The sequence below is a fragment of the Salvia hispanica genome, chromosome 4, assembly GCF_029641045.1.
Source record: "Salvia hispanica isolate PSC_SH4W2 chromosome 4, Shi_PSC_v1, whole genome shotgun sequence".
NCBI lineage: Eukaryota > Viridiplantae > Streptophyta > Magnoliopsida > Lamiales > Lamiaceae > Salvia > Salvia hispanica.
The window spans coordinates 21614617-21628883 of record NC_142695.1 but is presented as its reverse complement, the minus strand read 5'-3'; the positions used below and the strand labels follow the sequence as shown (position 1 = coordinate 21628883).

Below are 14267 nucleotides of genomic sequence, written 5' to 3'. Positions count from 1 at the left end.
ATGGAAGTAGGGTTAGGAATTTTAACATATTAACTATTTTTTATATGAATTTTAAATACAACATATATATCGAATTTTTGGCAAATATTGTAAATGCGGTATACCGCGATATAGGAAAATTTATGCCTTTACCGTACCGAAATCTATCGGTAAGGTATCATACCGTACCGCAACTTGCGGTATACCGCAAATTCGGTATTTCCGGTATTTTTTCGGTACAATAAGTACGTTATTTTCGGTATATTTAGTCCTAATTTCAATCGACCAGTGAGTATTAACAAATGACGTGCTATGCAAATTAATGAAAAACAAACCATAAGATCGAATATAATGTATTTACAACCCTAAAGATAAAAATATGGAGTAATAAATTAAGATCAAGATAAATTATAGTACCATGTAATAATCGTTTAAAACCATGTTTCACGAATAATCTATAGGAGTGCATATCTCTATCTCCAATACAATGATCCCAAAATAGAAATAAATCCTGATTTTGTGATTCACCTCAAAAAGCACGTCAGATTCTGGATTTCCTTCACAAAATATTTAACTTTACCCACTTGCTAATAGCTATACATACAAATATTTTTCATTTATTTTTTAATCTTCCTTCTGCACAAAGGTACAATATTCTGTCTCTAAAAAAAATCTCAGCAAATTATATTTTAAGGAAACCCATTAAACAACTTAAGAAAGACTATAAAAAAATCACCCCAAATATTTCCTTAAATCGTACTAGCATTCATAATTATTTTAGGAAAAAATAATGATATACTCCTATACATTAATCAAAGAAGATATTGAAACGAACATGACTAAGATCGTACGTATAAATAAAAAAATAATAATATATACGATAATGTAAATGAAAATTCAAAAAATAATTATGAAGATCACGTCGGAAGTGTATATTATAATAATAATGTAATGGTGAAGAGACAAATACTCGTATGTAGCCCTAGAATCGTCAAAGGGCCAAATAGTTCCATTAATTTATACCAATTCAAGATCCTTTCCATTATTTAAAAAAATCAAATCCAAGCAAAAGCGAGGGACGAAAATACTAAACAAATTCAAAAATCAACATAGGAAATCATAAAGATTCTGAATCATATCCTGATCTTCTTCATATCTTCCAATATCTCTCTTCCTAATTCATATATATATTGTGCATCATTCCTTCCTCTCCTCAATTCATCACCATTGGCATCCTTCTCCTCCAATTTTCTCTCCATCTCAATTAACAATGAATGGATTAGGAGCAGAAACGCAGTTTCATGTGCTTGCTGTTGATGATAGCATCATTGATAGAAAATTGATTGAGAGGCTTCTCAAGACCTCGTCTTATCAAGGTCAGTTAAATTAATTTGTCTACTTATTTTTTCTTTCTTTTCAATTTTTTAGAAGAATTGTATGCTGATATTTGTATTTATCATATGCAGTTACTGCAGTGGAATCCGGAGTTAAGGCTCTTGAATTCCTAGGATTGGCTGGGGACGAAGACGAATTTTCAAATTCAGATTCAAATTCAAAGTGCCAAAGAGTTGAAGTGAATTTGATCATCACAGACTACAGCATGCCAGCAATAACCGGCTACGATCTCCTTAGGAAAATCAAGAAATCGACGTCGTTGAGAGACATTCCGGTGGTGATTATGTCATCGGAAAATGTTCCGTCAAGAATCAACAGCTGCTTGGAACATGGGGCTGATGAATTCTTCCTCAAACCAGTCAGGCAATCTGATGTGAACAAGCTGAGGCCACATTTGATGAGAGGCCAAAAAAATATCCCAAATCTAAACAAGAGAAAGCCTGTTGAAGAATGCCTCTCGCCTGATCGGATAAGAGCAAAATTGAATCATGATTTGGAATGATTTTTTTTTTCTTTTTCTTTTTTTTTAGAATTCTTAGTAGTATCAAAATTTTGGGTTAATTGATTTACTCACAAAGGTAGAAACTACTATTTGTTTAATTTGTGTGTAAATATATATCGAAAAGGAATTGCTTATGCTTTGCGCTTTCGTTTCTTGACTTTATTTGGTACGCATAATTTGATTAAGAGTAGAATAAATTTGTGGGGAAGATTCGATGGATTTTAAGTTTGAGAAACCATTAGAAATAATTTTTGTAAGGCAATATCCAATTCGAAAATCTTGTTTAATCTGATTCGTTGAATTTTAACTCTTACGAGAATCCTTTGGAATAAATTTTTTTAAGGCGACATCCGATTTTAAAATTTTAAGGCAACACGACTATTTCGAACAACCTATAAATGTTTTTTTTATTACATACATATAATTAACCTACATATTATTCCTTGTTTTTTTTTTACAGATGTAGTTGGTTGTACTTCAACTAATAGAGAACAGAACTTCATGTTATAAATAAAGTGAAACAAATCTTCAACAAAATCTCAATGATTGATTTGGTGATTATTTATAATAGATTTGAAGAATCAAGATCAACTACTTAACTATGGCTTCCTTCCCCTCAACTTGTGGGTCGGTGACTGCACTGCACTGCACCAACATGTCACAAATTTTATTAATTAGCCTTTTTTAATTGATGGACTAAGGGTTGTCTTTGCCAGTCTATGTGGAATACATATTATTAAAGGAAAAGAATCTTCCATTGCCTAAATATTAAGTATGATTATTTCTATGTCGAGGCAAAAAAGAAAATACTATTTTCAAGTTTATATGAATGAACATTAGAATGGCTTTGTATTATTATATATTCAAGTCCTATTGTGTCTATTAGTTGCTGACATGAAATCAAACTAAATCACCTTATCCATAGTTTAGATTTGAGGATGCAAAGATATTTAAGTCATTTAGGTCAAATTCAAATATCATACTCCCATGGAGTATGGTTTAATTTGTTGACCATGTAACAGTACCTCTAGCAACTAATACACTATTATTGTATAATTTTAAGCCCCGCCGTTGTTGACTATCTATGGAATTTGACGATTTAAATAAAGTATGAATTCTGTTGCTAACATTCTTACAGCTAATTGCATTAAACGGCCTCAAAACTGTGAATTGCACAAAGAGGTGGGCTCTGCGTTAGAATTTAGAATTATAGGGTTTCCCTTATTTTCTATGTAGAATTATTCATTCATTATGCTTTATTCTGAAACAAAATTGGAACATAGGAAATACAATTCATCAGTACGAGATTATAGGGTAATGTTTGAGATAAACAGATAAATAGCTCACATTAGTTTTGGAAAGATTAGTTGCATTTGGAGATGAGATGGAAATTATGTAGAATCTCAACCATTAGTGTGCCAACTCAAACCTTGTTATCAAAACCAAAATCCAACTCGCAGAATTAAAATGGGCACTACATAGTCATGAAAGATGGAAGACGGTGCAATAATTTACAATACAACAAGTCTACAAAAAAAGGAAGGAATGAAGATGGATATACAAAATCAATCCATCTATTGATGCGCTTGGCCGTGTGGAGGCGGGCCGGGAGGTAGTGGTGGAGGCATCCCAGACGGAAGATTGTAATTTGATGTCATTCCAGGGCCATTTGGATTTCCAGACTGCACGAGCACAGTTACGGTTAATCAACATAAGACAAGATTATTACAACAGTCAAGTAAATCATCAAACAAAAATGGCACAAAAAATTTCAAAATCAAATGCATTTGTCAACTTCCGTTTTTCAATGGTAACTATAGCTGAACTAATTAATATCCGTACCTGGTAAGGGTTAATTCCCGGCATCATCGGCATCTGCCCAGCTTGGGGCCTGTTAAAGGGTCCCCCTGGTTGGAACATTTGGTTACCACCTGGAGGCATATTTCCAGGAGGACCAGATCCAGAAGGCATGGGATTCATTTGCATAAAGTGTCCTTGGGGCATTTGAGGAACCATTTGATTCATACCACCATGCATCCCCTGAAATACAAGCAGTGTCAGTTTATCAACTATATAGTAGTACTATATAATAGTAGTAGAAATGAAGCTTTGTTTAATTACCATTGGACCAGGCATTGAAGGGATAGGCATAGATCCTGGCATTGAAGAAGGTGCTCCGGCAGATGTATTAAGCGGTTGTAGCTGGGGTGGAGGACGAGATAAATGAGGATGTGGCAACAAAGGCAGATGCGAAGGAGGTTGCATCTGAGACATATTTTGTGGTGGCATTGACATGGGGGACATGTGCTGGGGTTGGTGCTGTTGGACTGATGGAGCATTTTGTTGATAAGGCGGTTGTTGTTTGCCTGCCAGAAGAGATGGATGTGGACCAGGTGGAAGAGGTGGTGCTGACATAGGTGGCTGCTGATCTCCTTGAGCAGATGAATCTAGTAGAGGCATAGCAGCTCCAATCCCTGGAATCGTTCCTTCATTCCGAGCCAACCCAGACCCAAATGGTCCAGGTGTAGTAGGGGGTTCAGCCACCTGAAACGGGACAGGCACACGGCCGCCCATAATATTGTTCTGCTCAGCAAAGCCTGCCGACAAGATGGAAGAGAAATTCATCAAAACACGTGTATGAAAATAAGACAGCATTTCATAGAGGTTAGCACTTAAAAAGAGTGGAGAAAATGAAAGATCACATATCTGATCGAGATACATAATCACAGTCAAAGCAAATTCAAGTGGAAATATATATCAAAAAACAAGAGATTCATACTAACACTGCATATGCTAATGAATCAAAGGTTCATCTTAAAAGCATTTCTGGTACGATATAATAGATGAAAATAGTTCCTAGAACTAATTTTTTAAAAAACTTTGCAATCACCAGATACAAATAGATTGGGTAAAAAACCTTGATTTTGTCCTGTGTTAAACTTGTCACGAGCTGTATCCCCAGGTCTATTTCTGCACCAAAATTTTGTTGCGTGATCATTGCCACCACTGCACCAAAACCAATCTCATCAATGACACATTGCCTTGGATCCATTGCCAAATAGCTTAGTCAGTGCATTTAAAGCAATACAAAGAGCTGCAATCATAATCATATTGACCTTCCATATTAACAGACCTACTAACTAGCAAGGAAATAGGTTTTCCCCTGTAGCTGTTTGAAATATAGATAACAGAAATAACTTAAGCTCCAAGACTCAATAAAATAAAGTAAGACATATGAAGTTGAAGTTCTGGAGGCCCATCCAAACAAAGATCTACAGATCCTAATAACACAACCACTCTAAAAAATTAGGAGTATGTAAGTAACTTGATTTTTGCAATTGCTTGTCTTTTTCTTATCCTTGCTTACCGCATTGCCTTTTATCAGAGATGAAATAGAGAAACATAAGATATTTCATTATCTCCTCCAAGGAAACCAAATTGACGAAACAAGAGTAGTTTTAGCGAACACATACTTGGTGCAAATTATAATATGGCCTATACCAAAGTAATTGAATATAAAGGAATACCTATTACAGAAAAAAATGCAGTAGCAAACTGGGATTTACAAAAGAAGCTGGCACACATTTCTGCAGATCAATGTTAAAACATTAAAACAGTTGCAAGGTTTAGAGGTGATGTTATGTAGATGAGAAAGTGTTTTTCGCATTATCTTTCCCCATGACATATTGTTCCACTATGAACTAGGGTTTGTCAAATTGCTAAGAACACGAGACAGTCTCATTAGTTGTAAAATCCATATAAAGAAGATGAACAAATAGAAAAGGGTGTACTGAAATAAATAAAAGTAATAGCAACTGCTACTCCTCTCATGTACAACATCAAATGCATAAAAATCAAAACACAGATATATTAAAAAGACACAGTAATAAATAATCATTCTGTTCAAGAATTTCAGAGCCTACATAATTGCATTCAATTAGTGCACATCAAATCAACCTTATACACAGACTATATGGTCACATCAAGATAATCTTGCGCAAGCAACAATATTAAGTGAACAGTCAATATAGTTCTTTATAGATGCACCAATACCTGCAAAGAAGGTATCCTATAGGATGCCAAGCAAGGTCCCAAACACTGTTATCATGAGCATTCTGTATCTCAACCTGGGGAGTATCATGCCTGCAGCACAAAAATAAGTCGTGCATGAACATTATTAGATATTCAGCCAATATGAACACTGCAAAAGAATGAAAACATGTGACTCTAGTATTGGCTAAAGTACTACACCCTATAACAGGAACACAATCATAGAATAGAATGAATTGTTCTCCCTCATTTTCCTATGATTTAAATAAACGGGGGGCAAAGAACAAGATATAGAAAACATCACCATCTGATTCATTTTCGTTGCCATTTTTAAGAATAGAAAGGCAACAAATTCAAGAATTAGACAAATGAACAGGGAAGAATGAAAAATCTGAAAACATTTTTTAATACTAATCATGGGTTTCATGTTTCTCTTCTCAATGTAGTCAGTCCAAATTGTGGTAAAATTGGACATAAAAAGACCTTGATTATTCCTCAACAAACATCAGATTTACTGATACTGCTTATAATAACGGAGAACGAGGTTGGCAAAAAGCAATACAGTTTATAATCACGTGAGCTAATAACATCATTCCTCAAATGAACCAATTAATATTAAGTGCATGAAGAATTATTCATAGACCATGAATATAACTTGGAATGTTTTAGCAAGAACCTAACTCAAATATATTACAAAGAAGAAGGTAAAGACATTACCCAACAAGCCAATGGAATATTGATCCGTCAAAACTACCACTAACAAAATATTCCTCATGAAATGGATGCCAAGCTAATGCTGCAATAGTGAAAGTATCATAAATATAAGGTTAACATAATATGGGAAAAGAATTGTATTTTAAAACAGATACTCCATTTCATATAAAATATAATCAAGAGCCAAAGTAGCTCTAAGTAACATAAATGGTGAAATGATTTGAAATTTCTGTATGTTGACAAAAAAAACTACATGAGAAGCAATGAGCAGCCATGAATATAGCATTAGTATCTTATTAGAATTCTGTTAACAAGCTGCAGCTAATTTTTCAATCCATAGGCAGGCAACTGCCAAAAGCACAGTGAACTTAGAAACAATCTCAAAATGTTTCACATCGCAAGATAATAACCATTCCATGCTCCAAGATATACTCTCTCCATCCACGAAAAATAGTCCCATCATTCCATTTCGGTTCGTCCACAAAAAATAGTCTCATCCAAAAATGGGAAAGTTTCTCTCAAATACTTTACCCACTTTCTTTCTCTCTCTCTCTCTCTCTCATACTTTATCTACCTTTTCTCTTTCTCTCCTCAACTCCTACTTTACCCATTTTTTCTCCTTCCCTTTCTTACTTTATCAATTTCTCATTAAAACCTATGCCATCCACCCATGGGACTATTTTTAGTGGACGGAGAGAGTAACTCATATAAGTCACTCTTACTTTCCAACTTTTACAATATTCTATAATGTCCTCTACTTCAAGATAATTAACCGTACATCAAAAGTCATTCAAGATCTCAAGGTTCCATGTCAAAATGCATAACGGCTTTTGGTTCAGATAAAAATAGGACAGAGTTTGTATGCATGACTGCACGTTCCACGTAATTAAGAGACCTTTGGTGTAAAAAGAATTTCCATACCAGTGACATCCTTACGATGCCCACGAAATGCTTCAAGCTCCTTCATAGCCCGTATATCATAAAGCTGCGAACAAAGTAAATATCTAGTGTCAAGGAGACGAAACCAATTATGTAACTAACTATACAATAATCTATTATCACCGCGGACCCTTCATCAATATTTGGCAGAGGAAAATAACAAGTAAAACCTTAGTTCAAGGCAACCAGAATAATTGAAAAGATATTAAGATAATGAGCCTACCTTAATAATTTGATCCTTTGAAGCCGTTAAAACCCAGTTACCATTTTGATTCCATTTACAACAAAGTACAGTATTTTTGTGCCCATGACTGCAATACAATAATGTTTATTGCAATTAGAATCAGATATAAGATTCAGCAAGAGTTATCATTTCACGTGTAAAGAAGAACAGTAGCATTACAATGACGAGAGCTCTTTTCCGGACTTAGCATCCCAGAGTTTGACAAGGTTGTCTTTCCCACCTGTAAGAAGCCCATAATAGAAAATAAATACACTTGATCCCACGTGTAAAGAACCTTCAACTATTTTAGAAAATATAAAGCACGCACCAGAAACCAATAACGACTTAGTAGGATGCCAGTCAACACACTTTACATCCCAGCCATGGCCTGCCTGAGTTCAAAAGAACAAGAAATCTTAGGTTATACCATGCACTATCCGCATTAACAGTGGTTGTTATTTGACTAGCACATAAGACGAATAGAATGCAAATTACCATAGAGGTTTCCAAAAAGGAACCAAAGTATGTATTTGGACATGTACAATCTACTTAATCCTGATTATAACACAACCACAGCAACTGGAGAGTCATCTAATTTTATATAGGTTGAGAACCATAAGGGGGGTTTCTAGATTAAAGCATGTTTTAATACCACAAAATCTTGGACTTCACTCCAGCTGAGATGTAATGACATAGATGAAAGCAATGTGTGTGCATTGAAGTTTTTCTAGAAAAGAAAAATGCAATGACATTTTAGATGAAAGCAAATGTTAGTTTCCTTGGACAAAGGCCAAGAGGATTCTCCACAAAATGATATCGTTATAGTGTTAGAACTATTTCCTAATAAGACAAACAAAAACTCAACAAATAACAACAAATAAGTAACCAGGGTCCTTGGACATATTTAATGTTTGCATTGCTTTCTTGCTGAACTGATGGAATGGAATATCAACTTGAGATGTTAGCCACATGATATCCTCATGCAGACATATCTAGTTCGATAGATTTTATTCCAAATAAGAAAAAATATACTCCATAAACCTCAACTTTACACATTGAATAGATAATAATCTTAAAAGGTACTACTAAATAGAGTCTTGCTGTAAGTGATCTATTAAACATAAGTGATGCAGTTCTAGCCGACAAAGTAGAAAAAAGTTTATCTCGGAATGACCTGAAATTTGGACAGGACTTGTGAAACAGGCTGAGAAATCAAACTCAGGACTACATTGAAGAAGTGCTGATATGGGTTTTGGCCATCAGAGACCATTTGAGGGGGAAAACGTCATTTTACTGTTTTCCAGTTTTTTGTTATTTTTGGATTTTTATTTCCTATTTCTGTTTTATTATTTCATTTTCTTTTTAGGGTTTGGGCCTCAAATAAATAGTGGGGAAATTGTTTCTGCACTAAGTTTTTTTATATACTTTGGTTTTCAGGAAACTAGGTTTCTTTGAATTCTTGTATTGTTCAGTCATTCTTTCATTCTTGCAGGCCAATTGACATCAATTAGTCTTACAGCTCCCCACGGCCCCACCCAAGAATGTTCTTGCATAATATAAAAACAAATGAAAACTATGGAATGGTCTTTTCTTTTGACATGACCAAAAAAGTTGAGGTACCTCAATAAAAGATAACACAAGACAAATACAGCAAAATACAATAGCCGGGTAAATTTATGAAGGATTTCTATTCCGACTCTGAAACAATTCAAAGTATGTCATTCAGTACTGGATAACATATAGTGAACAAGCAGCATAACTGGTAACATGATCGTTAGAGAACTGATAGAATGATGACCCTGTTTGGTGAAAAGATGAGATACCAGTCTGAGCAAAAATGCTAGTTGTTTAAACTAATAAAATGCTTATTATAGTATAGCCATCTTACAGAATCGGCACAAGCAGGTTGTTACAGAATCGAACAAAGAGATGTACAAACTCCATTTTCCTCTCTTCTCATTTAAATGTAAGCATACAATATTGGCAGTACAGTTAATGTAAGAACTAATGAAGAGCATTAATTATCTGTAGAGTGTGGACTGTATAAATAAAATAATTTGATAACATTACCGGTCAACGAGCGTTCCTCTTGGCACCTAGCGAAGTCCCAAACTTTAACTGTAGTGTCGTCTGAACAGGAACAAAACTTTAAATCTGTCCTACAGAAACTGATCAGATTGTCACAGAACAGAGTCAGAATGATATCGCATAAAAATAAAAAGAACAATGCTGTGATAGGAAGATACACTAGTGCAGAAACAAGAAAAAGGATGTTGAGGGATTGCCAAATACTAAGTGTCACCCTTAGATCTTCTCAATATTAGTCCACAATCATTATGACAAAAGGAAGATATGTGAACAACCAAAATTGCAGGATATTCGCCTCAAAAAATAGATTGTACGATATTGAAAAGAATTAAAAACATCATTGTTCGAGAAGAACTGTGTCCATGTACAAGATGGCAAGAGGCAAATTATTTTACCTTAAGCCACGGACTGATTCTTTATGGGCAGATTTATTAGCTTTCACATTATTCATGTTATTTTGCCAGTACCTGCCACCAGGTACGATAGATTGGTAAATTTGTATACTATTATAACGACGCAATCTTGATTTCATTAGCCAAACCAGATTTACTTTATAGCACCACCATCATCACCGGTGACCATCCAGTTCTCATTATAACTCCATATCATAGATCTGACTGCTTGTTCATGAGCCTGAAACTCAAGAAATTTGTTATGTGTCTCTTTTCACCAAGTTTTTGTCATGGAACAGTTATATAATTTATAATACCTGCAGTATCATTTCAAAATTGAAGGATTGGCCATTCCACAGAGTGAACTCCCCGCTTTGAGATCCAGTAATAAGACGCCTCCCACTAGGAGTCCACTGCAAACAAATTTGGATTCAAAATCACCACAACAGAAGTGAAAAACTTATATCAGCAGCTAGAATTGTGGGATATTATAATGAAGGCTCCCAGTAGAAAGAAACAGAAAAAAGGAACCGAGAAAACAGACAAAAAAATAGATTAATGGAGTAGTTCTGTATGAGTACAAGCACTAATCATTACCATAGATACAACCCAGCAAAAGCACTTTTTATCATTGTAACAGAGAATATCTGGAAGAGGAAGTTTGCAAGAACTGAAACTACTAGCAACTAACTTTTCTCACACTATCCTGTTGTACTTGTAGCAGCTCACTAACATAATATTACCACATTTGAATACCCAATTTTAACACTATGCCCCAAAATAATCCTATATGCTTACAACTGCCATAGGCTCATATCCTTCACTTCTTTTGCACCTGGCTCCTATATCAAATTTTCATTCCCCAATAACTATCTCATTATTAGAATTACTGAATTACTGAATGTGCCACGTTATACTTTCCATATCATATCAAATTGCCAGGTTTATTGGAATAGCATGTGCAAGATGTTTAGGTCGCTCAATATTTTCTCCTAAATTCTAATCCTAGGTTTAAAAACACATGTCTACTAGTACTTACGTATGATTTGATTGTACGGAGTAAAATCAATCACATAATCAGAGTAATCTTCTCTTCCTGTAGTGAAATTAAAGACATTCAGCATGGAGGAATCAGCTGTCCTCCAAGAAGTTAACTTCCAAAAAGCAGTAAAGAGGAAATGAAAAAATAGTTGGTTACTTGGTTTTGTAAAAAAACCTAAAATCCCAAATACATAAACACAAAGACAGAGGGTGGTAAACATACGGTACATGTAAAGCATACAGAAGAGTAATAAAAGAAGATCGATTTCCTCAACTCACCAAAACTCTATTGATTGAACATCTGTTTTTGTTCAATGATGTATGTACAAACTTTGCTGCAAAACTAGTGGATGGATTATCTAAGTAGGCAACAGTAGGCAACATCTGCAAGATGTAAAGTTTGGCACCCCAAGAAAGAAAAAAGAGTAGCATCAGCAATTAGTGGTGTGTACTTTGTGCAAGAATAGATGACTATATCCCTATAAATGAAAGAAAAATTTCTATTTGATGATATAAAAATATGTGAAGTTAGTCCTGAGGGAAGTACAAACATCAATAGCCGCTGCGGGGGTGGGTTGCAATACTGTCCTGTCCTTTGAATCCCGCTGGAACATGCGAATCTGCCAAAGAATGGGACAAATGAGCATATATAATGACATCAAAGTTTATTTGAAATGGGCAACTGACATGTGAGATTCAACTGAACAAGAATTGAAAGATGGCAAACTAAGGGGCAAAAAATCTAGCCATGGTGCCATACAGGTATTAGCCAAAGGCACCAGCAGCCTTATGAGTAGTCCTCAATGCTTATGTTTCATACTAATTCAACAGAGGAATAGGTATCGCTATAAGCCTATGGTGAGAAAGCATTCTTGATTTATTTATATAAAGAACTTGAATGGATAACTTAGAAAATTATTAGCCATCAATAGAAGAGTCAACTGCTAAAAAAGGAGTATGAAAAAAGATGACTTGATTAACTCACTTCATTGTTTAACAACCTAAACTATATGGACTAAGTTACAGATGGCGAAACATGCATATCAATGTATTTCAAGGATATGAAAGAATAATACTAAGAACTTATTTCACCTGCATATAACGTACGACAGTGCTCGTATAGTCAACTGCTCGTCGCTGTCCAATTTTCCGCATTCTTTTTGCAGCTAAAAAGTCAGCATGAGCTACAACATGTTAAAACAAGTTAAGTTCTACAATCTCAATAAGCAAACTTGAAACCACAAATTTTATCCATATAATAGATCTTCTCATGCAATCAAGTAGGTAAACCAGCTCGAAAGATTTTTTATTCATTCAATTTAAATTAAAATTAAGTTCACGAGTGAAAATCACAAAAAGTGATTTGGCAATGTAGGAGTTATTGCAACAAACAAGAATTTTCAGAATTTTTTTTCTGTTTTGTTCCATCCAATTCAAGTAGAAGGTTGTTTCACTGCAATTGAAACAATTTACACGGCAAAGGGCTAAGGGGATATGTTAGACAAAGTTGAGGCCTCGTTTAATTCATAATCCTGGTCATGCATTATGCAAGGAGAGGGGAGGTGATGTGATGTACAGATTTTTAGATTTTCCATTCAGTCATAGGTAATTGCTAACCCATAAATCATTAGCACATCTATTGTGTCAATTATGCAAAGTCAGAAAAAGAAACAGTATTGCAAATATGTAAGCCAAGAAAATAACAATAGCTTGTGAAACATTCCTCCATGGCGAATTCAGCTAAAAATTTACATGTACGTCTAAGTCCTTAGATAAACCAGTTATGAGAATTTCACTATCATTCATAAGAAACAGGTTTTCCCGACAATAACTCCTAAACAGAAAAATGAGTTAAAAAAACTTGCTAACTTGGCAAAGCCTAGGCAAAATTTAGCTAGCTTTGCAAGCTTCTATAAAGATAAATGCGTTCTACGAAACATTGATTTTAAGGGCTACTTGTTGACGAATATACATTGGTTGAAAATCAAACGTATGGGCACTGCAGAAAAAGCAAGAAGAAAAGGTAGAGGCTCTAACCATCGTAAGGCTGCTGCATCCCGGAGAAAGGAGGCTGAGTGTTTGGGTGGTGGTGGTGCTGCTGCTGCTGCTGATGCTGGTGCTGCTGTTGATGAAATTCAGGCGGGGGAGGGTTGAGAGTGGTGGATGAAGCAGAGGGCTGGCGCATAATTTGCGGCGGCGGTGGACCCTGCGGGGGGTGTGGGCCCCTCTGAAACTCATGCGGCGGCTGTTGGTGCATGAATTGGTGGGGATTTGGGTGCTGCTGCTGCTGCTGCATCGGCGGTGGCAATGGAGGCCCCGGCGGGGGGCGTTGGTGCTGCTGGTGGTGGTGCTGAGGATCACCGCCATACATTATTATTTGATAACAATAACAATGGCGAATGGGAGCGGGAAATGGAGGTTGGGATCTGGGTCTAGGGTTTTAAGGTTTTGGGGGTGGGGAGCAGCAATATGTGATCCCGATTCTTTTTTACAGTGAAAATGAATGACTAATTTCGCTCTGCCAAGTGAATTCTTCTAGCTGCTTACAATTTTGCCCCTATTTTCTTACTCCAGTCTAATTCCTATTTTTTCATTTTTACCATTATTCACAAATTCTAATTACAAACATTTTATTCAGGCACTACAAATTACTCAATCTGTACATTCTTTCATTTTTAATTCTTACTATACATTTTCTAATTTTAGAAACTCTTTTATGTAGAACTCATTCTACACTAATAGTATTTTAATTACTTTTTCTTTCTACTTCTCTTTTACTTTACCAAATATGCATTAAAATCATATCTAACAAAAAATACAGGCTCTTACGGGATGGAGAGAGTATCATTTTCTTCTCCCATGGTAAAAAAATCGGGTTTCTACAAGAATAGGCCTAAGAGCATTCACAATAGTCGACTATAAATTCTTTTGTCCCCGTTTTTCT

The 14267-nt window shown here is 35.3% G+C and overlaps 2 protein-coding genes across 3 annotated transcripts; one reads left to right on the top strand and one right to left on the bottom strand.

The window, feature by feature from the left end:
• Positions 1-1045: 1045 nt before the first annotated feature.
• LOC125196295 (two-component response regulator ORR9-like) lies at positions 1046-2010 on the top strand. The gene is made up of 2 exons (XM_048094750.2): positions 1046-1355; positions 1446-2010. Exons 1-2 carry the CDS (start codon positions 1250-1252, stop codon positions 1874-1876), a joined length of 537 nt encoding a protein of 178 aa, XP_047950707.1. The 5' UTR covers positions 1046-1249; the 3' UTR covers positions 1877-2010.
• Positions 2011-3286: 1276 nt separating this feature from the next.
• On the bottom strand, positions 3287-13823 carry FY (Transducin/WD40 repeat-like superfamily protein). Of its 2 annotated transcripts, none has more exons than XM_048093985.2 (18): positions 13361-13823; positions 12416-12489; positions 11875-11943; positions 11603-11707; positions 10600-10695; positions 10441-10523; positions 10286-10357; positions 9873-9970; positions 8131-8190; positions 7983-8043; positions 7803-7890; positions 7562-7625; positions 6644-6722; positions 5930-6019; positions 4794-4882; positions 3998-4473; positions 3719-3916; positions 3287-3558 (listed from the first exon to the last, which is right to left on the bottom strand). In XM_048093985.2, the coding sequence occupies exons 1-18, from the start codon at positions 13692-13694 to the stop codon at positions 3451-3453; spliced, it is 2244 nt and encodes a 747-aa protein (XP_047949942.1). In that variant the 5' UTR covers positions 13695-13823; the 3' UTR covers positions 3287-3450. The 2 variants fall into 2 exon arrangements, with proteins under 2 accessions (XP_047949942.1, XP_047949941.1); XM_048093984.2 differs by having other exon boundaries at positions 12416-12507; positions 13361-13822.
• Between the last annotated feature and the right edge of the window lie 444 nt (positions 13824-14267).